Here is a 26,162-nt window from a genome sequence, read left to right as displayed (position 1 = left end):
AGGGAGAAAACCAGAGAATAAGCCCAAGAGGTTTAAATTGCAAATTACAAAAAAATTTTTTCAGAAAACAGGGAAAGTTATGCAACAAAGAAAATGTCCTAAAAATGAAAGCATTGCTCCTCGTATTAAAGAGGCCCACTAAGTGCCCAGCACTATGAATGAAAAAGAATACACAAAGTACATCATTATAAAATTCCAAAAAACAGAGAGAAAAAACAATGATCACACACAAGAAATAGTATAACATCAATTATAAATAGCAATAATGGAAACTCTAAGTCAGTAGAATGATGCCTTCAAATTTCTAGAAGCAAAAATGAACTAGACTTTTTTCTTCTCATTAAGGAAATTTGAGGATGAATTTGTTATTAGTTACTGAAAGCAAAACAAACACAAAAAATTAGGCCAATGGAAAAAGTAAAGTATTGGGGTATATGTCTAGTATGTAAGAGGGCACATAAGGAAAAAATTATAGGAGCTTGGAATATAGCTCAGTGTAGAGCACTTGCCTAGCAGCTTCAAGGGCCCACTTTGAACCTTAGCACCAAAACAAAAAAAATTAATCAAAGAATATCACATAGTTCAACTATAAATATCACTATGTAGTCACAATAATGTGCACACTAAATATTGCTTTAACCAAAAATTTTGATATACCTGTGTTAGGAGAAATGGGAAAAGGGGGATTCACAGGGGAAGAAGTAGTAAGAATGTGAAAACCTTCAACTTATATAATAGGAAATCCACAGATAATTTCTAAATTGGAAAATCAAGTCTTTTTATTATAAAAATAATGTTGAGCTACAGTAGAGGGATGTAAATGCTAGAATAAAAAGATAAAAGAGGGCTAGGGATGCCGTTCAGTGGTCAAGTACTTGCCTAGAATGCAGGAGGCCCCGAGTTTGATCCCTAAGACCACACGTGAAAAAGGTAAAAGCTAAAAATAGTTGTTTCTAGGGAATAGGGTCTAAAATAAAAGGTGTGAGGCAGACCATATGTATTATTTAGCTTCTTAAGTTAGCACATTTGTTAAATTGACACAAGTAAAAATTAAATTTAGAAAATATAAATATACATATATATGTGTATGTGTGTGTGTATATATATATATACATATAAAAATACTCCCAGACCCTACTCCATACCTACTTAATTAAGTCAAACCCAGAACTGTGTTTTAGAGCTGATCAGGTATTAGTGATATAATCTATGGATCAGGACAGTCCTTCTGACAAAAAGAATATATTCTGTGTTCTCATCGCTACATACTGGTGAATCTAGAAATAGATACTGATGCCCCACTCCACCACAGACATTCTGACTTAATTGGCATGGCTTACAATCTGGGGATCAGGAGTTTTAAAACTTCTCCAGGTGATTTCAATCTGCATTTGAACACTAAGCACTCTTTCAGATGAAAATTTGGATGAATACAGATGAATATTTAGATATCAGGCAGGGTACATGGTGTTCAAATATTAATAAATTTACAGGACAGTAGGCAAACAAAAACTAAGACAATTATTAACTTTACAGAAAATAAAAGTTGGGCTGGACAGGAAAGGTAATCACAAAAATAGTTATGTGGAAATATGCAGAGTAAATAGTTATGTGGAAATATGCAGAGTACATTTTCCAATGTGTATATTATGCCATGGTTTGTGATTTTCTTAAAAGGATATTCAAGCATACACCTGTAATCCCAATGGCTCAGGAGGCTGAGGCAGGAGGATCATGAGTTTAAAGTCAGCCTCAGCAACTTAGCAAGGCCCTAAGCAACTTGTGGAGACCCAGTCTCAAAATAAAAAATAAAAAGGGATAGGGATGTATCTCAGTGGTTAAGTAACCTTGGGTTCAAAAAAAAAAAGATTCAAACACAGACACATGTATACATTGATAAAGCATCTCTGGAAAATTAGTTAAGAATATTCTCAGATGAAACCTCTGCAATGATGTAAGACATAATGATCTAAATCACAATTAGCCACAAGTAACCATACCATGAGAAATCCACTTTTAAAAGAAAATTTCAGATTGAAAATAGGCTATTTCTTAAAGTTTATTCTTTTCTTAAAGATATAACAACTCTTAAGCCTCCTTAAAGATATAACAACTCTTAACAACTCCTTGAGCCTTCTGAAAGGAATTATATTATCACATACTCAAAAAATATTGTAATAAGTGATTTTGTGAAAATTATTTTCAAGAATTAAGTCTGGGTGATAGCATATTATCCCTGATATGCTTTCTCTACTGCATGTAACAATACGATGAATTTACCTTCTAGGCATCACAGTATTAAGAACCATCCACAATTTATTGACTGTTTGAAGAATTCTCCGTGGAACCCCTGAATTCAACAGCTGGTTCATATTGGAAGTTAATACTTCTGCATATGGTATAAGTTCACTGGCAGAGAGCAGAGTCAAGTGTTCTATAATCTGCATCACTTGTGTGTGACTTACTGGGACAGCTGAAAATGCTAAAAAGAAAATTCAGCAGTCATAACCTAAATTCTGTAGTTTACCGAGCAGGAAGAAATATTGCTTTCAGACTACTGGTCAAAAAATAAAGAAAACAATGTTGCTAAAAAGTAAAATTTTCAGCTATACTCTGGTTTCTCTTCAGATTGTATGAACCTTAAAAAGTAAAATTTTCAACACAGCTATAGTTTTAACTAATCCTAAAATAAAGACCTTTAGAAAAGTTTAAGAAGGGCAGTTATTTCACAAAGGACAACAGTAAAATCTCTTTTTTTTAAATCACATTAATGACTCAAAGAATCATCTTATTTACTTAGGTGATTTAGACTGATTTTAAAAGCAGGACTAAAGCAGGAAAATTAGCACAAGTATTAGTTCTGGTAGTTAATAATTTGAAAGGTTCAACACCTTGATACTTTCCTCCAGGTGGCCCCTTTTTAGGATATAAGCATCTGGCAGTTTGCTGTTATTAAAAAATATCTAGAACTGTGGTCTCCATAAGAGTAGTCACTAACCACATCTGGCTTTAAGCACCTGAGATGTTGGCTAGTCCAAACTGAAGTGTGATGCAAGTGTAAAATACACACCAAATGGAAAAACTTAAATGTGGGTAAAAATAAAGTAAAATATCTTATTAATTTTATAGGGTACATGATGAAATAATAATATATTGTTATGTTTGATAAAATAATTATTAAAATTATTTTTGCTTTCTCCTTCCCAGCTGCCTGAGAACTGCCCAGCACCAAGAACAAACAGCTATCTAGCCTAGAAGTTTATGACCAACTACTTCAGAGGAAACAAATGGTCATTAATTTGCTTAACCTTAAGAAAACAATAATACCTAAAACAGAAATTCAGGAAAAACTCTCCAAATTCACAACATCATGCCAGATATCATCTTTACATTTGAATTTAGAACCCATGTTAGTGGTGGTAAGACAACTGGCTTTAATATGATTTATAATTCCTTGGATTATGCAATGAAAAATAAACCCAAAAAGACTTGCAAGACACTCTGTCAAAAGAAATCAACCTCAAGAGAACAGTGAAAGGAAAATTTAAAAAAGAAATTAAAAAAAAAAAAACAGTGAAAGGAACAGAAGAAAGGAAGACTGCAAAGGCCAATGCTAGTGCTGGCAAACAGAAGCAAAGATTCTGCAATGATTTATCTTGCAGTGATTGACATATTTTTCACAAAACAAGTTTAAAAATTAATTTCGCTTCTTTCTTTTTACTTTTTTAATAGGGATACTAGAAAGTTTATACATGTGGCTTGCATCATTTCTATTTAACAGTACTGATTCAGAACAGTATCCATTAATGGCAAGCATATTGCCTTCCTTATTCCAAAGCATTTATTTCTAACCAGTTTAGGATCCTAAAACCATACCTTTTTAGTGATATACCACAGGATATGAGGGAAAAGATATAAGCGCTTTGATCCCCAGCACTGGGAGACAGATAGATAGATAGATAGATAGATAGATAGATAGATAGATAGATAATCAATCGATCTCCCCCCAACACACCAAACATGTCAGAAAGCAATGGCTAAAACTCCTTCAACTCAAAGAGGATTGCTTAAAATACATTCACCAAACCACCTATATCCCCGGGAAAATTCTACATGATTGATGACTGTAAGGTTTCAATGAGCCTAGGATGTTCTTGTACCATTAAAGAGGTAAGAAGGGGATCAATTTACTGTACCTTCTTGTAGTTGTTTAGGAGAGTGGTTTTTGGCATTATTGGTCAGAAGCATTCGCCGTAACAGAGCATCTGTCCCTGTGATTTCTTCTTCACAAATCCAATCATCCACAATACATAAATGTGGGTAGTTAGTTGCAAGGAGACGTAGTAAAGCTGAATGCAACCCTTAAAAATTAACAGCAAGTCGATTAGATTTTCCACCCTCAAAACCCACAAGTTTGCCCATCTCTTCTGTTTTTAGCAAGCCAAGAGCCCACAAGGAAAAGTTATGCTCTAAAGCACTGTTTCTCAATTGCTTAAGAAGCATGATTAAAGCATCTCTAGCATCATAAGCTTGGGAAGCTTGTTTCATTTGCAGAGTAAGAGATTACATGCCAGATGACGATAGCAGAAACTCTGGAATAGTCTCCTAGGAATCTGCACTTCTGTGCATGCATAGCACAGTTTAAGAACTTCTGTACAGAAGTTCAAGCAAGAGAATCTGGTTAAATCAATTCCCAAATGATACACAATAAGTTGGGAACTATTATATCAAAAGTTCTCAAGCTTTCTTCTACTTCATCCCAACGTAAACATTCCATCAGGAGAAGTTATTTGACATAGCAATGGTTCAAGAGTTGAGGGGAACAAAAAGAAAGAGGGGAAAAGAATATCTGCTTGGTGGAGAACATATATGGTTTTAAAAAGAGAAATGCAGTGAGAAATGCAGATAGGCTTCTGTGAGGAACACACCCTTTCCTCCAACTCCACTAAGAATCATTGCTATACACTGATAAAATTATAACTGCCCACTTTTGAGTATGTAAAAGTGACAACTTTTGCCAGGCACAATGGCAGTGGAGGCTGAGGTAGGAGGAACACAAGTTCAAATCCAACCTCAGCAACTTAGTGAGACTCTGTCTTTTAAAAATAAATAAAGACTGGGGATGTGGCTCAGTGGTTAAGGACTCCTGGGTTCAATCTCAAGTATAAACAGCAATGAAAGTGACAACTTTTAGTAAAATCTTCCTTTTACTAAATCAAAGTCTTTTTTTCTAACATTTTGCCTATAGTACAGTTTGACTATCTACAACTGTAATATTAATAATAAGAAAATAAATAATGATACCATAAAAATGCTTGCTTACTTATATGAAGTACCACAGGTAAGTGGTTGGCACATAAGTACCCAATAAGTATTGATAATACTACATTATTACTATCATCATTAGAGGAGTAAGAGGGTAGAAATAACAGTAGTAGGGGCTGGCTCTGTGGTTCACTGGTAGAGTGCTTGCCTACCATGTGTGAGGTACTGGGTTTCGATTCTCTGCACCACACATAAAAAAATGAATACAAAAAAGGTCCATCAACATCTAAAGAAAATTTAAAAAAAAAAGAAAAGAAAAGAAATAACAGTAGTAGTTTCAAAGTATTTAAGAGGGGCCTGGGGAGATGGCTCAGTTGGTAGAGTGCTTGCCTTGTAAGCATAAGGTCCTGGGTTCGATCCCCAGCACCCGCCCCCCTGCAAAAAAAAACAAAACAAAAACAAAGTATTTAAGATCAGATTGTCCCATCAATATGCAACTTAAATTATACTACAGCTTAATGCCAATAGGAATAATATCTGCTTCATTTTTCATGAAATCTGCTTAAAATTGATGCTTTTATGTTTGAAAAGATTATAACAATCAAAAGTTTAATTCAAAAGGAATAATTTTTATTCCTTTGTGCATTTTTTTGAGGGGGACTTACCAGGGATTGAACCCAGGGGCACTTAACCACTGAGCCACATCCCCAGCCCTTTTTTATATTTTATTTAGAGAAAGGGTCTCACTGAGTTGCTTAGGGTCTCGATAAGGTGCTGAAGCTGGCTTTGAACTCACAATCCTCCTGCCTCAGCCTCCCCAGTCTCTGAGATTACAGGCATGTGTCACCACAACCAAGTCCTTTGTGCATTTTAATTTACAATTAAATTAAACAGTCCCAACAGTCACAAAAGGACTCTTAAGATGGTACAAACTAAACTACATTTTATGTTATTTTCAATAAAACATGTTAATTACTAAATGTTGCCAAATACTATATCATTTATTTGGAAATAGACCATGCAAAGTTATAAATGCAGATATATGGTTAAAGATGATTAATGAAGGCTCATATTTCTTCTTGAGACCAACCAGAATAAAGAAAAAGAAAATTACAGCTTCAAAGAAACAAAAAACCCACAAACATTATAAAAACTGCCTAAATAAACTAATTTCTAAAAATACTATATTTCTATTTGACAGTATTTATAGCTAAACTACATTATATCTGTATCAATGTACTATAGAATATTATGAAACAATTACAAACAATAAGGTAGATACATGTATTAATATGAAAAAAATATTCTAGTCTCCAAGTGGAAAAAAGTCTTAGGAGAAGGCTGTAATATCACTCACGGATTTTTTTTTTTTTTTTTTTTTATACCAGGGATTGAATACAGGAGTGCTAAACTACTAGCTATATCCCCAGCCCTTTTTTTATTTTGAGACAGGGTCTAGCTGAGTTGCTTAGGGCCTCACTAATTTGCTAAGGCTGGGTTTGAACTTGCAATCCTCCTGGCCTCAGCCTCCCAAGTTGCTAGGATTACAGGCTTGATCCAGTACACCCAGATCATTCATAGACTTTTAAATGTTTTCATTTATTTGTGTGTATATCTTTTAGGTTCAATCACAAGAACTTGCTGTTTGGGTAGGTTAAAAATAGAGTTGGCTCCCAATTTATAATGGTTAAAGGTTTTCAACTTAAAACTTTTCAATTTCACAACAGTGCAAAAGTAATATGTATTCAGTAGAAACTGCACAGTGAATTTTTATATTTTCCAGGGTTAGCAAAAGCAATTAAGATACTCTCTCATGCTGGTAGCACCAGGAAATTTTCTTAATAGTAAACTTCAGAACTTTAGATTATGTAGAAGGAAATGAGAGGGAGGAGGGGTATGAAAAATGGTGGAATGAGACAGACATCATTACCCTACGAACATGTATGATTACATTAATGGTGTGAATCTATGTCGTGTACAGCCATAGAAACAAAATGTTGTACTCCATTTGTGTACAATGAATCAAAATAAAGTCTGTAAAATATTTTAAAAATAAATAAATAATTAAATTTAAAAAAAAAAAAATTCAGCAGTAAAAATCAAATAAAACAAATACCTCCCAACTCCTGCTGCAACCCTTGAGCCTGCCGAATGAGGAACTTGATAGGAATCTGATCCATTAAAGAAGAAGAATACGATTTGGGTTTTCTTTGCATGGCAGCTGTTAGTCAAACATAAAAAGCATAAAAAAAAAAGTGTCAGAATCAACAGAAATCTTAACCTTCAATCCAAATGGAAACAAAAACAAAGATAAATTTCTTTTAATTCACAATCGGTGAAAAGAGTATAAAAGATGAAGAATCAATACCAAAATTGTGAATTATAGGAAAATCAAGAACATATCTAAGGGTAAGATCTGGAATATGCCCTGAAATTGAAACCAATAGAGAGAGAAATCAGTATAGTGAGAAAAGCTATGTGCAGAAAAGCACTACACTAAAAGAACTCATAACCAAGTCAACACATTCCTAAATCTAATGAGGGTGATCAAATGCAGTCATACACATATGGTTCAGAGCTTCATGATTCCAATGGAACTCATTTTAAAAAGCCTTAATTTAATCACATTATATACATGATAGTGACTGGTTTTGTTTTTTGTTTTTTTTGGACCAGGGATAGAACTCAGGGGTACTCAATCACTGAGCCACATCCCCAATCCTATTTTGTATTTTATTTAGAGACAGGATTTCACATAGTTGCTTAGGATCTCACTTTTGCTCAGGCTGGCTTTGAACTCGTGATCCTCCTGCCTCAGTCTCCTAAGCCAATGGGATTACAGGCACACACAATCACAACCCACTAGTGACTGATTTTAAAAGAAAGTTAAGTGATATGAATTTGACTTCCTTCTCTTTTAACTCCTACCTTTAGTCAGCAATGTCTATATTTTTTTAATAAATACATCTTGTTTTTTTTTGGTTTTTTTTTTTTTGTTTTGTAGTTGTAGATGGACAGCATGCATTTTTTTTTTTTAAATGTGGTACTAAGTATTGAACCGAGGGCCTCACATGTGCTAGGCGAGCACTCAGTCACTGAGCTACAACCCCAGCCCCTTAATTTCTGTTCTTTTCTTAATTCAGTTCCTACTCATCCTTCATTTAAATATATACTACAGCCAAAATTCCAGGCTTCTAATTTCTCATCTCTTTAATCATTCTTTATCCTACAACCCCAACCTCTTAATACAGAGCCAAATTGTGTGTCTCCAGTTCCAGAACTCAAAATCTTGACTGGATTCAGAGATCACACAGTGTAAGGATATTTGCCATCAACACTACCTTTCTCTATCTTGTCTCTGTCACATTCTATGTGCCTACCACACTCATCTCATTCTAAGGTAATCTTTTTTTTTTTTTTGCAGTGCTGGGGATTGAACCCAGGGCCTTGTACTTGTGAGGCAAGCACTCTACCAACTGAGCTATATCCCCAGCCCTCATTCTAAGGTAATCTGCATGAACCTATGAGAATCTCAATCATGGTGTCTGTAACATATCCAAACTGGTACAGCAGTGCACACCTGTAATTCCAGCAACTTGGGAGAATGAGGCAGGATTGCAAGTTAGAAGCCAGTTTGAGCAAGAGACCTTGTCTCAAAATAAATGAAAAAGGCTGGGGTTGTATCTCAGTGGTAGAGTGCCCCTGTGTTCAATCCCCAGTACACCACTGCCCCCCCTCAAAAAAAACCTTTATTGACATACACTAAAAATAACTGGAGGGCTAGGGCTATAGTTCAGAGATAAAGTGCTTACTTAGCATGCTTAAGATCCCAAGTTTGATCCCTACCTACCAGCTTGCAAAAAAAAGAATAAATTCACTTATGTGTGAACAGTTCTTTTTTTTTTTTTTTTTTTTTTTTTCTCCTTTTTTGGTGCTGGGGATTGGGGATGGAACCCAGGAGTGGTAAAGGAGTGATGCTTTACCACTGAGCTACAGACCTCGATTGCTTTTGATTTGGTTGTTAATCTTCACACTAATGTAAAGAAGACAGGACAAAGATTAAAATCAAGCAAAAAGCAGGCGTGGTGGCACACACCTGTAATCTCGGTGACTTGGGAGGCTGTGGCAGATGGATCACAGGTACAAAGTCAAAGCCAGCCTCAGCAACTTAGCAAGCAACTTAGTGAGTTGCTTAGCGAGGTTATAAGCAACCTAGTGAGACCCTATGTCAAAATAAAAAATAAAAAGGGTTAGGATGTAGCTCATTGGTCAAGCACCCCTGGGTTCAATCCCCACTAACAAAAAAATAAAATAAAATAATAAGGCAATAAGAATTTCTTTAGTTTTACCTCTTAATTTATATTTAATAAATAAAATTAATAAAAATTCTCAAAATTGGGCTGGGGTTGTAGCTCAGTGGTAGAGTGTTTGCTAGCATGTGTGAGGCACTGGGTTTGATCCTTAGCACCACATAAAAAATAAACAAAATAAAGGTATTAAAAAAAATTCTCAAAATATAGGCCATTCAGTTACCCATTAATTTAACCTGCTAAAAGGAGGACTGCACCAGAAGGAGTGATTATGTGCCCACACGTGTATATACTTGTGCATCAAGAATACTTTGCCTTCATTGCAAATATTATAATGTGATCCTGGAGTTAGAATATTTGGTTTTATTTTATCATACAACAGCTTGGAAAGTAATGCAAGCAAATCAAATGAACTACTAGAACCACTCAACCACACAAAACTTACCTAAAGTCTTCGTGTTTGCTAGGAGAGCTTCTTCATAAGACAGTATGTAGTAAAGCACCAAAAGCTGCGCTGTGATACTGAAACGCTGATTAAGGCGCATGTTATCACCCTGGAGGTAATATTAAAAACTTCAAAATACTGTTAAATTGCATTAGTGCTTTTTATTTTCTAATAGCAAAAGCATCAAAATAGACTATCCAGCGTTGCTGCTCCCATGGTCAGATAAACTGGGAGAAATGTTGCTGAAATTTGCACTAACTTGGAGATGACTTGAAGTTTAAGTGAAATTTGAGATGGCATGACAGATGAACAGCAATATGCTTACCTAGACTCTATGATAGGACAAAAAAAATGAGACTTCAGCTACTACTATGCAACAGCATTCCCATGAAGTTGCTTCTGAAAGGCTTATAGAATCTCAAGTGTTATATGAAATTGCCTTGAAGAAAACAATTCCTAGAAAAGATACTTTTATTTAACTGTATTTGTGAAAAAATGCAACTCTTTTTTCCCTTCCAACAAAATGGGGAAAAAATATTTTAATCAAATTTTCCATAAACCAATTTAGGTACATCTTAAGATTTCTGAGAAGCTAACACTGTTGAATATGTTGAACTGCCACACTGTTCTTTGACAAATATACAATCTCTATACTTTACCTGTATACTTTAAAACAAAGACTTTAACTTAGTTTTAAAACAAACTTAGTTTGAAATAAAAAGGATTGGGGATGTGCCTCAGTGGTTTAATGCCCCTGGGTTCAATCCCCAGTACAAAAAAAACTGGTTTGTCTGACAAACCATATGGAACTAATAGCATTATTTTGTTTTTATAAGCTATCTAATGAAATTTAATATTATTTTAATTTCAGAATCACCTAAAACTCTTCTGAGGGGAAAAGAAAAAATATGGAATAAGTCAGAAGAACAAACAAAAAGAAAAAGAAGCTAACAGATGTAAAAAAACCACAATTTTACCCCAATAACTTCTTGAAAAATATTGAGTATCTCCTGCTCTGTAACTGGCTGATTTGTGGCTTCTGGATTAGATTTAGATGCCGGAGTAAGTATAGAATTTATGTACACATCAATCAGAGGAAGTAATTGAGGATGAAGTGGAGTGGAGGTTTCACACAGCTGTCTGTAAATCCAGTCCTAAAAAAGAAGGTTATGGGCACCAAATCAATTATGACAATAAGAAAAAGCAAGTAAAATTATAAAAGCACATACACTTTTACATGATTTATGAATCAGTTAAATTTATTCTTAACTTCTGGAAATTCCAAATATATTAATTAGCTCCATAATTGTCTTTGTTTTGAAAATATGAACTACCTTTATATCTTAATTAAGAACACTGCCCAGTGAAAGGTGAATCTAACTGATGAAAAGCCTGCTTTGAGTTAGTTTTTAATAGTAAGAAGAACATTTTAAGTCTCTACTGTATCTCTATTTAGAGCACCACATGTGTTGTAAGTGAATAATTCACAGCAGAGAATTTAGGGAAAGTATCTTTCTTCAGAGCAAACAGCAATAATGAAAGTAGCTCTGATAAGCACAAATGGTTCAAAAGATTTGTTTACCCTCTGGGTTTCAGTCTTGTCTTTGAAGATGTTCTGTTTGATGATAAAGTCAAATACAATAAACAGAAAACATTTTATATAAATGTTAGGTGTTAGGTATTCTTGCAATAAATTTATAAATAGTGGTCACAGTGGACCAACAGCTTTCCCAATTTGGCGAAAAGAACTACAATTTAGGAACTGAGGATATAGCTAAGTGACCAAGCACATGCCTAGGATGTGCAAGGCCCTGGATTCAACTTCTAGGTCCTCAAAAAAAACCAAAACAAAACATGAAAATTTAGAAAATGGCGATTTCTAACTAATTGTTAATGAAATAGGCAAGTGTTATTATTGAGAATTTAAATGAATAGTATACATTTTGTAAATAAGATTGTTTGAAACAATTGAAACTGGGTTCCTAATATCTCTAACTATATATATTATTACTAACTTAGGTTAATACTACACTTTTCATACATAAAATACTCAGTAAAAACCTACAAACTGAAACAAAACTAGCTAGGAGGAGAGAATTAACTTATAGTTTGAAATATAAATGTAAGGTCATACTTTTATTGACACTTTGTGCTTGGTAAAGGAACGACTCCTGAGAAGCTGGTAAATACAATGAATAGGCAAAAACCCAGTAATGTTGGCACTCAGGTTGCTGGTGACAGGCACCCGAACCGCATGAGCTGTGACAACCTTAAAGGGAAAAATAACATAACACATATAATAGAATGAAATACAAAATTATTTTTGAAAGAGAATTAGTGGGTAAATTAGTAACACATGCTGTACTTGGAAACAAATTATGAAAATCAATTATTACATGTTTTAATCATTTTTAAATGATGAGGAGGTACACATTTAGGAACTTTTATAGTTATATACTTCTTTATTTTTAAACATAGACATGTACACAGTGGTATGATAAGGAAAAACATATATGTAATATTTAGAATCATTATCTGGGCTCAATGACTTTGGAGAAGTTATTAAATCTTCTGAATCTATTTTCACATCTTCAGTCTTACATTTCTAAAAGGGTTGTTTCGATGAAAAAAAATATTTTTGAAAAAGGACTGTCTGAATTATAAAGTACCACATAAACCAATTTTTATTCTCAATGTATCACATAAGGCCTCTAATAGGGTTTCAAAGACCCTCCTCAAATTTGTCTTCCAATTGGTTCAAAATTAAGCAGAAAAAATAATTTAATGATTCTGTGTCCTTAGTGTGACTATTAAGTGGGAGTATATTTGTTTATGTGTGTGGAGGGGAGAAGGAGAGTTTGATATCCCAGGGATTAGAATGTTAATTACCATAAAAGCAGCAAGAATTATGGATCCATTAGTATTCTCAAATATTCTATTTTTTAGATATATATGGCATTTTATATTTAAATTTACTAATGAATCTAAGAATTAATTTTAAATTTTAGAATGAATTCCATTCAAAATAAAATATTCTTAGCTTTACCCCCAGACAAAAGTGGTAAGGCCAAATAAGAACATGTAAATACAAGAATAAGGGATTTAGACTCTACCTTGAAATCTAGTTAGACATGAACTTCACAACCTAAATATTTAAATAGGTCTCCACATTTCTCCTAGAAATTCAAATGATTATTTTGTAAGACTACCCTACCAATAACTAAGACTATATAGTCTTAGGTATCTATTCATAGCCTCCAAAAATATAACTTTGTTACATAATGAGCTTCTTCAAAGGTGTACTTTAAACAGATTATTTTTTACAGAAGTTTCAAAGATGAAATAAATCATCATTAAATACTGAGAACGAATGGGGAAAAAAAAATCTATTATTCTTTCAAGGTGAGATACAAAAGTTTTCTCTAAAAGACTATTGTAAAAGAAAGTTAAATCAGTGCCTAAGAATAAGAAGTACCTGCTCAGTAAAAATTTCCTGTGTGAAGATGGTCTTCATTCTGCTCAAGGAGCTTGGCTTTATTACAATCTAAAATAATCAAAAGAATTCCAAGGCCATGTAAAAATATATGAAACAATTTACTCTGGTGAATTTATTATTTAAAATGGTTACAATATACAATATTAATATTTGAATGTTCAAGTATTCTACTCTGTTTCATAAGTAACTTCTCAAACCCAACATTAAAGGGTGTTTTTCCTCAGAAACAGAACTAATATAAAAAATACTTAGTAAAAGCAGGGTTGGGAATGTAACTCAGTTGTAGTGAGCTTGCCTAGCATAGGCAAGGCCCTGGGTTTGATCTTCAGCATGAAAGAAAAAAAAAAAAACACTTAGTAAAAGCAGGGCATGGTGGTGCACACCTGTAGTCCCAGCTACTCAGGAGGCTGAGGCAGGAGGATCGCTTGAGCCCAGATGTTTGGGGTCAGCCTGGGCAACATAGCGAGACCCTGTCTCAAAAATAAATAAATAAAATAAGTTAGTTTTTAAAAGTACTTAGTAAATAGTACTAATTATTGGCATTTTAGGTCAGTGATAGGAGAGTAGATTATTCAATAAATGAAACATAGTTATCTTTGTGTAGGGACAGTTTTATTTTTGTACACATGACACTATACACTAAAATAAACTTCAAATGGATTAAAGATTTAAATGCAAAATATGAAGCCACAAAAAAATTAAAAATTTAGAAGAAAACAAAGGTGAACATTTAGATAAACCTGAGGAAGGAAAAATATTTCTAAGCATAACTCTAAAATACAAACCCCAAAAGAAACAATATACTACACAAAACTATGACAAAAATTTCCATATGGCAAAATTAAATGGCAAAAATGGCTGGGAAAAGTCAATTACAAAAACATCACACTTCTTTATTTTTAAAGACATTAGGATACATCACTGATTTAATAATCACTTGTAAGGGGATAAAGAGTATGAACAACCCAGGAAGGGCAGTGCACGCCTATGATCCCAGCAACTTGTGAGGTTAGGGTAGGAGGATTTCAAGACCGAGGCCAGTCTTAGTAACTAAGTGAGACCTTGTCTCAAAATAAATAAAAACATCTGGGGATGCAGTTCATTAATAAAGTGCCCCTGGGTTCAATCCCCTTTACTGCAAAAAAAAAGAATGGGCACAGAACACTATCATATTCACAATACATGTCACTGCAAAATGAACCCCATTTCAATATTGGGGGAAAAGTGTGTCTTAAACCAATGAGATATGATAAAAAAAGAATATATAAATAACATTCTTTTAAGTAAAAATAAAAATCTCTACAGAAAAACTGGGATAATGATAAACTTTTCAAAAAACAAGAAATAATCAGGCAAAACACATTGATTTTTAAATTACAATTTCACTAATTATCAAAGAAATAGAAAATAAGTAAGATAATTCTTTGTCAACCAAATTTGAAAACACAGGACTAAGGGTGTTGTACCTCGGTGGTAGAGCACTTGCCTAGCCTGCTCAGCCCTGAGTTCAATCCCTACGACAGCAAGAAAAAACTGAAACAAAACAGATTTGCAAACATAAAATGAATGGAACTGCCACATTATGGTGAGAGTTTAGAAAAACTAGAGTTCTCATTGACTAATTAAACAGTTAAACTGGCATAACTTTTCTGAAAAATAATCTGGCAATACTCATGAAACACCTTCACATAATCATACTTTTCACTTAACTGCCACTCAGAGTTTTATCCTAAAGAAACAGTTCAGAAAATACATGAGAAAGTAGAAGCATGTGTGCCTATGTGTTCGTTTGTTTGTTTGTTTTGGTAAAAGGGATTGAACTCAGGGGCACTTACCCACTGAGCCACATTCCCAGTCCTTTTAATTTCTTATTTTGAAAAAGGGTCTCACTAAGTTGCTTAGGGCCTCTCTAAACTGCTGAGGCTGGCTTAGAACTTTCGATCCTCCTGCCTCAGCCTCCCAAGCTGCTGGGATTAAAGGCATGCCCCACTGTGCCCAATCAATGTGTATATTAATACAAATGAGGATACTCATTTAAGCATTAAACAAAGACTGAAAAATCTACACATCAAATAAAAAGCCCATTAAGAAAAGTACAATCAGTCCAAATGATGAACTACTAAGAAGCTATCAAAAATCACATCATAGGGCTGGGGATATAGCTCAGTTGGTAGAGTGCTTGCCTCATAAGCACAAGGCCCTGGGTTCAATCCCCAGCACCGCAAAAAAAAAAAAAAAAAAAAAACAAAAAAAAAACACACCACATCAAATATTTATTGGTATGAAGAAATATCCATAATATACTAGTAAGTTCCATTGTTTTTGGATTTGTTTTTTGCAGGGCAGGGTACTAAGATTTTTTTTTTTAATTACAAAATATATGTATATCATTTTAAGATTTTTTTCCTTTTTCTGTGCTTTCTAAGCTTTCTGCATTGAACAGCTATTATTCTTATCAATATACATTCTTAAAATGCATTTTTCTAAAATCTCCTGATAAAACTTCAATTTATTAAACAACCATAATTAATTAAAACAATATACTACAATAAAGTACTCAGCTTGGAAACCCCTTTTAGGAAAAAAAATAAAGAAAATTACCTTCATTCCCAAAGTGGAACAGACTAAGTCAATGATAGCACTAAGCTGGTTGCTGTGAAAGTACATAGCCACCAATAATAACATCTCACCAAAAGAAGCAGAGACACCTGAAGTACTGTTGAAACAAAAGAAAATTGAATTTCCAAAGGGGGAATAAGAAAAGCTTTCTCAACAGAAAAAAACAAATTAAGTCACATTACCTCTCAAAGTAAGCTTCTTCTTTTATCATCCAACTTAGCCACACCACCATTAGCTGTTCTTGTTCAGGTGTACTATATAAAACATACCAGAATGTCATTGGTTTAAATAAGATACTGGCATATAAACAAGGAAACATTCTGAAATTATTTTTGGTAGGAATTTTTTTTTCTTCCCTATTTTGAAATATCAAGTCAAATTAACAGTTTGCAGAATTGGACTATTAATTATAATTGAGATATGAGGTAGTTCTAGAACTCAAGAATAAGGGCTTTTGCTTTTCTTCATGAATCTGAATAGTCAAATTCTTTCAAAATCTTAGTTACCATATTTGCAAGTTGGGGAAAATGAAGTTCCTCACATTCCTAGCAAAAGCAAAGGCCCTTTGGGACTAAAAAGTTATAAGAACTGTATCAACTTATTTCACATAGAAAAATCTACAGTGTTAAAACTTGGCATCAAGTTGGGCTTTGTGGCACATGCCTAGAATCCCAGTGGCTTGGGAGGCTGAGGTAAGAGAATCACAAGCTTGAGGCCAGCCTCAGCAACTCGGCAAGACACTGTCTCAAAATAAAAGAAAAAGGGTTACAGCTATAGTTCAGGGGTAGAATGTGCCACTGAGTTCAATCCCTAGTACATAAAAACAAATTTAAAAAAAACTACTTAGCATCAAAAAGTAAGAAACTAGCAGAAGTAGTAGTGCACAGCTATAATACCAGGGTTATATCTCAGAAGGCTGAGGCAGGAGGATTGCAAGTTCAAAGCCAATCCCAATAAAAGTGAGGTACTAAGTAACTCGGTGAGACCCTGTCTCTACATAAAATACAAAATAGGGCTGGGGATGTGGCTCAGTGGTAGAGTGCCCCCGAGTTCAATCCCTGGTACCCCTCTCCAAAAAAAAGTAAGAAACTGAGTACTAGACAGTAAGAAGTCAGTCCATCTTTCACATGAAAAATGTAATTCAAGGGCTGAGGGCACAGCTCAATGGTAAAATGCTTGCCTAGCATGTGTGAAACACCACCAAAAACTAAAGGAATTCAACTTACAAAAATCTTCTGAGTAGAATTCAAAATGATAAAGAAATAAATGATTACTAACCACGACAAAGAATAGAAAAACAAACCATGGACTCATCAATTATGAAAAATGGTTAGAAAAAACAATAACTGTTTTAAAGCAATTCCTATATTTGAAAATGAAAGGTACAAGTTGACTCTGACTTGTGAAAAAAAGTTCTGTTTTCTTTCCATCTCACTGCAGTAAAAATAATTAAAACCCAAAGTAACTAAGCTGGGCATGGTGGCACAGGCCTGTAATCCCAGCAATTCTGGAGGCTGAGGCCGGAGGATCACAAGTTCAAGGGCAGCCTCAGAAACTCAGGGAGGCCCTAAGCAACATAGTGAGACTCTGTTTTAAAAAAACTGTAAAAAGAGAGCTGGGCATGTGGTTTAGGGGTTAAGCATCCCTGGGTTTAATACCCAGTATAAAAAAAATAAATAAAAAAAAAATAACCCACCACCTAAAGACCATGGGACCATACTCAGATAAAGTTAAAAAAATTTAAAATTATTTTCAACTCGCCTAAATCATTCCACTAATTAAAGACAATGTTACAAAGTAGAAAGACGCAAGCTGAAGAGATAGCTCCTCTTGGAGAGCGCTCACCTATCATGTGCAAGGACCACGGTTTAAAATAGAAAGATGCCTTTAGAGTCTGTCAGACTGAGGAGGAATCCCATATCTTTGCTAATTACTGGTAATACAATCTTGAAAAAACTGAAAAACAAAATCTTTCTGAACTTTAGGTCTCCTACCAATTAAATATGAACATTAGGAGTAATGAAGATTAGAGGTAATGTTTAGAACCAGTACATCAAGTAGAAAAAATGAAGTACCTCACTTCATGCACCTAATTTTACACCCTCCTGAAACCCAACTACATTAAAGAAAATTTCTTGAGGGGAATATGTGTTTAGAAGAGAGAACAAGACAAAAGATGAAAGCTTTAGAACATATGGATGAGAGGTAACCAATTTAGCAGCCCTGAGTAAACAGAATACTTAACTGACAGAAGAGAAAACTAATCCATTTTATATCACAGAATTCTCAAAGGGCTTAGGAATTAACACAGACGTCCTGGGAGTAGGAGAAAAGAAAGATTAAAATGGGACGGGGGTGAGGAGGGTTGTGGCTCAGAGTGGTAGAGCACTTGCCTGGTATGTGTGAAGCACTGGGCTCAATCCTCAGCATCACATAAAAATAAATAAGTGTATTAAAAAAAAAAAAGAGTGGGACAGTCATGTAAGCAGCAGATTTCCAAATCACCTTCGGTATTCCATACAACTAGATGAATATCTTTCCTTCAAGATGGTAAAAGAGTGTGTCTGAATTAAGGGACAACCAGATATATGTAGAGCACCAGTCTAAAATCAGAACTAAATGAATGACGATACTCCACCAGCCTCACCTTTTAGCTTTGTTCAAAGGTTTCTAGACAAGTCTTCACTCTCTGGGCAAGAAAATATTCTTCTCTAAGACTCTGATCAGCTGAAGAGTTTCCCACAGACCTATCTATATACTTACAGATTCTAAATTGCTTTTTAGTCTCCTACTTTTAAGTACCCAATCAAGTAACAAAAAATACCTAAAAGTCCCAAGTAGAAAATAGAGACAAAAAGTCACCTTTAGCCTCTGAATTCAATCCCCAAGTACCAAAAAAAGAAAGAAGGAAAGAAGAAATTAAAAGCTGAATAGAGTAGGATTTAAAGATTAAGTTGAGAATAAATTCTAATAGGAAGAATCGGCAATTTTTTCCCAGAATGATGAAAATGCCCTAAAATTAAATTTTCTTGATGGTTATATAACTCTATCCATAGATCAAAAAACATGAATTGTACACCTTTCTTTTTTATAGTACTGGGGATTGAATGAAGAGGTGCTTTACAACTGAGCTACATCCTTAACCCTTCTTTTATTTTTTGAGACAGGGTCTCACTAAATTACCAAGGCCAGTCTCAAACTTGAAATCCTCATGCCTCAGCCTCTAGAGTAGCAGGGTTTATAAAAAGATGCCATTGTGCCTGACTAGTTTTAACAAATTTTATAGACCTATTTTTTTAATTAATTTATTTATTTTTGGTACCAGGGATAGAACCCAGGGGCACTTAAAACACTTAGCCACATTCCCAGCCCTTTTTTTATATTTTGAGACAGGGTCACACTGAATTGCTTAGGACCTCAGAAAGTGGCTAAAGCTGGCTGTAAATTCGTGATCCTCCTGCCTCAGCTTTTCCAGTCACTGGGATTACAGGTATGCACCACCGTGCCTGGTCATTTTTATTTTTTTGGTACTGGGGATTGAACCCCAAGAGTGCTTAACCACTGAGCCACATCCCTAGTCCTTTTCTTCTTTTTCCTAGTTGCAAGAAGACATAATACCTTTATTTCATTTTTATGTGGTGCTGAGGATCAAACCCAGGGCCTCACACATGCTAGGAGAGCACTCTACCACAGTGCCACAATCCTAGCCCTCGCCACCCCTTTTTATTTTTTTTATTTTGATACAGGGTCTTGTTAAGTTGCTTAGGGATCCCTAAGTTGCTGAGGCTGTTTTCAAACTTGCAATCCTCCTGCTTCAGCCTCCTGAGTCACTGGGATTATAGGAATGCACCACCATGCTCAGCACTGAAGAACTAACTATTCTTACTCCTTTAAACAACATTCATAAGAACTGATAAAATGAATGACATACAGTAGATGCTAATAGTACCCTTTTATTTAAAGACACTACAATTGTCCACACGTAGATCAATTTTAATCTAATACTATACATATATTTTTGTTTTGTTTTTTCCTTTTTTTCTTTGTTTTTGGAGGAACTAGGCATAAAAATCAGGACTCTACGTACACTAGGCAAGAATTCTACCACTGAGTTACATTCCTAGTCTCTTTGTGTTTAAATAAGTGTACAAAAGCAGACATTGAGAAAAAAGAGCCACTTATATAGTGAGGTACCTGACAAGTGTTGAAAAGGCCAATAGCATACAAAAGGAAAGGGAAACAAATCGAACCCCAGCTGGTGTAGCAGGAGGTCGGCTGGTCATCAACTGCAGCAACTGCTCAGCTTCTTCTTCAGTTGGTCTAAAAAGAAATAAATGATTAGGCTTTACTTTTCTTAGTTGAGGGAAGACCAGGAAAAAAAAAAAAAATGAACTTGCCAACATTTTAACTATTTCAGATAAAAATTTTTCCACTTTATAATGATACCTCACCATAAAATCTTTAAAAACATAAGCTGTCCAAAGCAAACTTTTTTCTTTTCTTTTCTTTTTTTTTTTTTTGGTATTACTGGGGATTAAACACAGGGCCACGCACATGCTAAGGAAGCATTCTACCACTGAGTCCTATCCCCAGTCTTCAGAAGCAAAATTTCTAAGAAATTACATTGGAAAGCAAGATGAAGACTTCTCAGAAAACTCGGAATGGAATCACCAGTTGGCCCAGTTAACCCACTCCTCGATATATACCCAAAGGACTTAAAATTAGCATACTATAGAAATGCAGCCACATCAACGTTCAAGCAGCTCAATTCACAATAGCTAAGCTACGGAACCAACCTAGATGCCCTTCAACAGATGAATAGATAAAGAAACTATGGTCCATATACACAATAGAATATTACTCAGCCATAAAGAAGAATGAAATTGTGGCATTTACCAGTAAATGGTTGGAACTAGAAACTATAATGCTAAGTGAAATAAGCCAATCCCAAAAAAAGCAAAGTTCTCTCTCATATGTGGATGCTGACTCACAACAGGTGGGGGAGAGAGAAGTGGATGGGGGGAATGGAGGAAGGGGGGGAGAAGGAACTGGGAAAGACAAGACAGTAGAATGAACTGGAATTAACTTTCCTATGTTCACATATGAATATACAATCAGTATAACGCCACATCATGTGCAACCACAAGAATGGCAAGTTATACTCCATGTATGTATGTCAAAATACATGTATGTCATGTATAACTAAAAAGAATTTTTTTAAAAAATCAAAAAATAATTTTTCCTAAGAGACAAATACAAGCATGCCTTACTTGACCCAGTAGTATGGGATCATAAAAATGAACACAAGCTGAAACCATGCAACACAATCTTAATAGGCAATAATGAAAATTATGACTACACTGAGAGCTTTAAGATTTATCAAAACGTTAACTGTCAGCTATAGTAAATACAGAAGTGGGGAAAAAAAGTAAAACTAATATTTATGTGACACTCTATAACTGAAAACATTAGAAACATTCAAGTATCTTATCTTTTGTAAAAACTCTGTGAAGAATAATTAAGCCAGGTCTGGTGGCACACCCAGCAACTCAGGTGGCTGAGGCAAAAGGATCAAAAGTTCAAAGCCAGCCTCACCAACTTAGTGAGACCTTAGCAACTTAGTGAAACCCTGTCTCAAAATAAAAAATAAATAAATAAAAAGACTGGGGATGTACTCAGGATAAAGCACTGGATTCAATCCTCAGTATCAAAAAAAGTGAAGTTAGAATAGACTTTGCATCTTCTTTTCATTGCTCAACTTGTAATACAGTGACCATCTTTTCTATGACTTGGTGAAGCGTCATACTGCCTTCTAGGTTTGACTCATCTTCCAACATTTTGTCCTTTGTATCTTCAGTGTGAAATGAAAGTTCCTTTAAGTATAAAGATGTCTGCTAGTGTCACATCCTCTGGAACACTGTCATCCCTTTGTTACAATGACTTCCCTCATTTGTCTAAAAGTTCTCCCTCACTATTTTCCTCTGGATGCAAATCTAGGGTCTCTCAAATGGTGTGAGTGTCAACATTCGCACAGTCAGCCACTTTCCTGAACTTTTCACTGCAACTTTCTTTTCTTTACTACACTTTTACCTTTAATGGCCAATTCCCTCTTTTGTTTATCTATTTTAGTAAAATGTCATACTATTTTATCACTGGGAGATGAGGAAGCAATATAACCACCTACTTGGTAGTTTTACACATATATATTTTTTGGGTATCAGGGATTGAACTCAGGGGAACTCAACCACTGAGCCACATCCCCAGTGCTACTTTGTATTTTATTTAGAGACAGTATCTCAGTTCTTAGTGCCTCACTTTTGCTAGGGTTAGCTTTGATCTCACGATCCTTCTTACTCAGCCTCCTGAACCACTAGGATTACAGGCGTGCATCACCACATCCCACTTACTTTATATAATTATTAAGTTAATAATGTACTGTGGTAAATAACATGTGAACCATATCAAGGAAACAGCATTTTTAACTAAATTGTAGTAACTGAAATTCACATATATCAGACACGTAAAGTGAAGACCATACACAGTTGGGGACAAATTCAAAAGGTTTCATAATAATGATTAAAAAACCTTATGTATCATATTAATTTTAAAGAATTTATTATCTCAGTTGCTAAAGGAAATATATGAGAGATTTACTTTAATTAGCTACATGGACCAGGTAAGGGATCACTCATAGATCATTTAGTGGTCTCCTGAACTATGGTGATACCAGAGTTTTCCTTTACACTGTAATTAGAAATTGACAAACTGTGACAAACTTCTCTGGGCCCTCCCATATTTACATAATTCTACTTGCAATCTGACCAAAATAGATACATACATCCCTGCTAGGAATGCTTGGCACTAGAACTTCAATCTTGATATATGCCAGCCACTACAGGAGCTGAATTAAACCTGAATCCTCAGAATAAAAGCCTTTTGGTTCACTTTCTTGGGATTAGAAATAAGAAAGTAAAATGACAAAAAAGGAAAAATATCAAATTATTGAATACTTGAGTCCAGCGATCCCCATCAAAGCACAGTACAGACGTAAGAGTGCACTGGCTTTCACAACATGCTCTTCTTTCAGCCCCGAATACACAGACACATTGGGCTCCATCTCCACATCAGCTTCTTCCACAATGCGGGTACTTCTTACTGTGGGAAGAATGCCCATCAACTCCAGAAGAAGCTGCCTTCTCATTTGCCAAAGTACAGAACTGCTGGTCTCTCTTTTTCTCTATAAGAAATATGAACCAAGAAAAAAAAAGGAATGAAGCATTTACTAAATTATAAGAAGCTCAAACAGATCTGCCCCTCCCCTTTTTATGTGGTACTTGGAATTAAATCCAGGGCTTCACATATGCTAGACAAGTGTGAAGGCCTCATATCTCCCCATTTAAACCTTAACACTGATACATTTGAGAGGGTTGTCATTAACTTCAGAATGTCACTTTAAACAAATCAAGTAAACTAAAACTCCACTGGTTTGTTTGAAGACTACTCTACTCACCCTGATCTGGATTGGCTGCAGAGAAAAGACTAAATTAGTGATCATTTAAATTGTAGAATATAATTTAAATGAGAGTTTCAAATACATAATATACCACAGCACAAAACAGATTTCAGAGACAAAAGATCTTGAGTTTAAACCCAAGTGGTACAATTAGATAATTATGTATTTTAGATATATTAGTTAACCTCTCTGAACTCCAATTTCCTTACTGACAAGGAAGTGACTATTTCATTAATCTTATATAGCTGTTATAATTAACAGTCTACGAGTCTGTAATTACTGCAGTTCTTCTGGCAGGGATATTGTCTTAGTCATTTTTTATTCCGCAGGGCCTAACACCATGCCTAACATGTAGGAAGCACTCAATGTCTGTTAAGATGATGAATGAACAAAGATAATAAATACAAAAGTAGTTCTAAACTATAAAGAAGCCAAGTGCTCCTTTTTTTCATATTGGATTCCAATATGAAAAAAAGGAGCACTATCCTTTTTTTCATATTTGATTACAATATTTGATTCCAATATGAAAAAAAGGATTGGGAATGTGGATCAGTAGTTAAGGAACCCTGCGTTCAATCCCCAGTACCACACACACGAAAAAAGACAAATATTATTTGATTCCAATCATGAGTTATCTAGAAAGGGTAAATTAATTCACAGACAAAGTAGAACAGAGGTCACTAGGGATTTGCAAGGGAGAGGAGGAATGGGAAGTTTAATGGATACAGAGTTTCTATTTGGTATGATTAAAAAAAAATTCTGGTGGTGATGGTTGTGAAACATTGTGAATATACTTAATGCCACTGACCTGTCTGCTTAAAAATGATTAATATGGGTCAGATGTGGTGACACATGCCTATAATCCCAATTACTGGGATCAGAGTGATGGACTACAGCAAGATTGTAAATTTGAGACCAGCCTGGGAAACTTAGTAAGACCCTGTCTCGCCAGGAACGGTGGTCACGCCTGTAATCCCAGCAACTAGGAGGCTAAGACAGAGGATCAAAAGTCAAAGTCAGCCTCAGCAATTTAGTAAGCAACTTGGCGACACCCTGTTTCAAAAAAAAAAAAAAAAGACCCTATCTCAAAATAAAAATCAAAAAAGGGCTGGCATGTAATGCAGTGGTAAAACACCTGCCTAGCATTTGAGACCTGGGGATCTTGACCACCACACACAAAAATAAAGATTAAATGGTAAATTTTATGTTATGTATCTTTTATCACTATAGACACATATACACACATACACAAATATATTAAAATTACAGAATATAATTTTTCTTTTGATCCAATGCAGTAGTTGGCATGAGTCTAATCCACGACCCTGTTGATCCCCAAGATGCTTTCTGAAGGTCCCAGAAAGGCAAAAAATACTTCTTTTAATAACAGTAAAACATTGCCTTTTTTTGTTCTACTACTCTCATAAGTATATGATACTTTTTTCCAAAGGTTTCTATTAAACCAGAAATAAAGAGATTTGAAAAAAATCTCTATAGTTAAATAATATCACTATTCCCACAAAATTTTTTATTGTTTTGGAAAATATATTTTCCATTAAAAAAAATACTGTGTTCCCATTTAATACTATTATTATTGCTATTTTTTAATAAATTAAATAAATATTTCAAAAAAATTTTAGCTTTAAATTTTGTTTCCCCTCTTCCAGTACTAGGAATTAAACCCAGGGGCATTCTACTGCTGAGCTGTATGTACAGTACCCACCCTTTTTTTTTTTTTTTGTGACAGGGTCTAAGCTAAGACACTAAGGTTGCCTGCAATTTGCAATTCTCTTCCCTAAACCTCCCTCCATATGATTACAGTCAGCATGATTACAAGCATGCACCACCACTTCAGGCTTGTGTTAACTTCTAACATGGGAAATATAAAAAAATTAAAACTGCATAAACAAAAGCTCTTTCATATCCTCAAGATTTCTTTCTTAAAAGCTGAGGAAGTTCCTGAAATTAAATTTAAGAACCATTATTCTGATGACATCTTTCTAAAGGTGTTTCTTCTTTTCCTTTTAGTAACGGCCAAAATATCCTGATCCTTAACCTACAGAGATGTATAATCTCACCTGCTGTCCATTTCGGATAAAAGTTCCAAACCACGTCCGGACTTTTGCATTGGTTCCAAGAAGCAAACCACTAACAAAACAAACCAAGTCACTCACTCCATCTTCACAAGCTTCGTTTTTAGTGTGATCCAATGTTAAAGCCACTCCAAGGCCTGGCAAGTGACATTCTTCCACCTAACACAGCAAAGAAAACAAACTCGATATTATAAGGAAAAGAGTCAGAATGTTTCAAAATCTAAAGCATCTAAGTGTAGAGGAAAAAAATAAGACAAAATGTAAAAACCCACAGAGGAAGATAACACATCTAGTATATAATTAAAATTTGTAACCTCTACAAGATTCTAAAACTATCTTAGTAAAAAAAAAAAGAAAAAAAAAAGAAAAGATATTACTTTGTCCTAATATAAAGAGCTTTGATTCATAAAACAATAGGGTC

The 26,162-nt window shown here is 34.7% G+C and overlaps 1 protein-coding gene and 1 non-coding gene across 6 annotated transcripts in view; one reads left to right on the top strand and one right to left on the bottom strand.

The window, feature by feature from the left end:
* The window catches only part of Ints2 (integrator complex subunit 2), a 45,474-nt gene that overhangs the window by 12,046 nt on the left and 7,266 nt on the right, over nt 1-26,162 (bottom strand). For all 5 annotated transcript variants that reach the window (XM_047546965.1, XM_047546967.1, XM_047546966.1 and 2 more), the window contains exons 7-18: nt 25,727-25,900; nt 23,146-23,372; nt 20,330-20,455; nt 16,318-16,389; nt 16,118-16,232; nt 13,496-13,564; nt 12,155-12,289; nt 10,998-11,174; nt 10,021-10,129; nt 7,382-7,486; nt 4,197-4,361; nt 2,281-2,482 (exon numbers count right to left, since the gene is read on the bottom strand). In XM_047546965.1, the coding sequence (XP_047402921.1) occupies nt 2,281-2,482; nt 4,197-4,361; nt 7,382-7,486; nt 10,021-10,129; nt 10,998-11,174; nt 12,155-12,289; nt 13,496-13,564; nt 16,118-16,232; nt 16,318-16,389; nt 20,330-20,455; nt 23,146-23,372; nt 25,727-25,900 (1,676 nt within the window). The remainder of the gene's footprint in view (nt 1-2,280; nt 2,483-4,196; nt 4,362-7,381; nt 7,487-10,020; nt 10,130-10,997; nt 11,175-12,154; nt 12,290-13,495; nt 13,565-16,117; nt 16,233-16,317; nt 16,390-20,329; nt 20,456-23,145; nt 23,373-25,726; nt 25,901-26,162) is intronic.
* On the top strand, nt 15,668-15,741 carry Trnam-cau (transfer RNA methionine (anticodon CAU)). The gene has a single exon. It is a non-coding gene; the product is annotated as a tRNA-Met (tRNA).

This window comes from Sciurus carolinensis, chromosome 3, assembly GCF_902686445.1.
Source record: "Sciurus carolinensis chromosome 3, mSciCar1.2, whole genome shotgun sequence".
In the NCBI taxonomy this organism is placed as follows: domain Eukaryota; kingdom Metazoa; phylum Chordata; class Mammalia; order Rodentia; family Sciuridae; genus Sciurus; species Sciurus carolinensis.
This window is presented reverse-complemented; position numbering and strand designations above follow the sequence as displayed.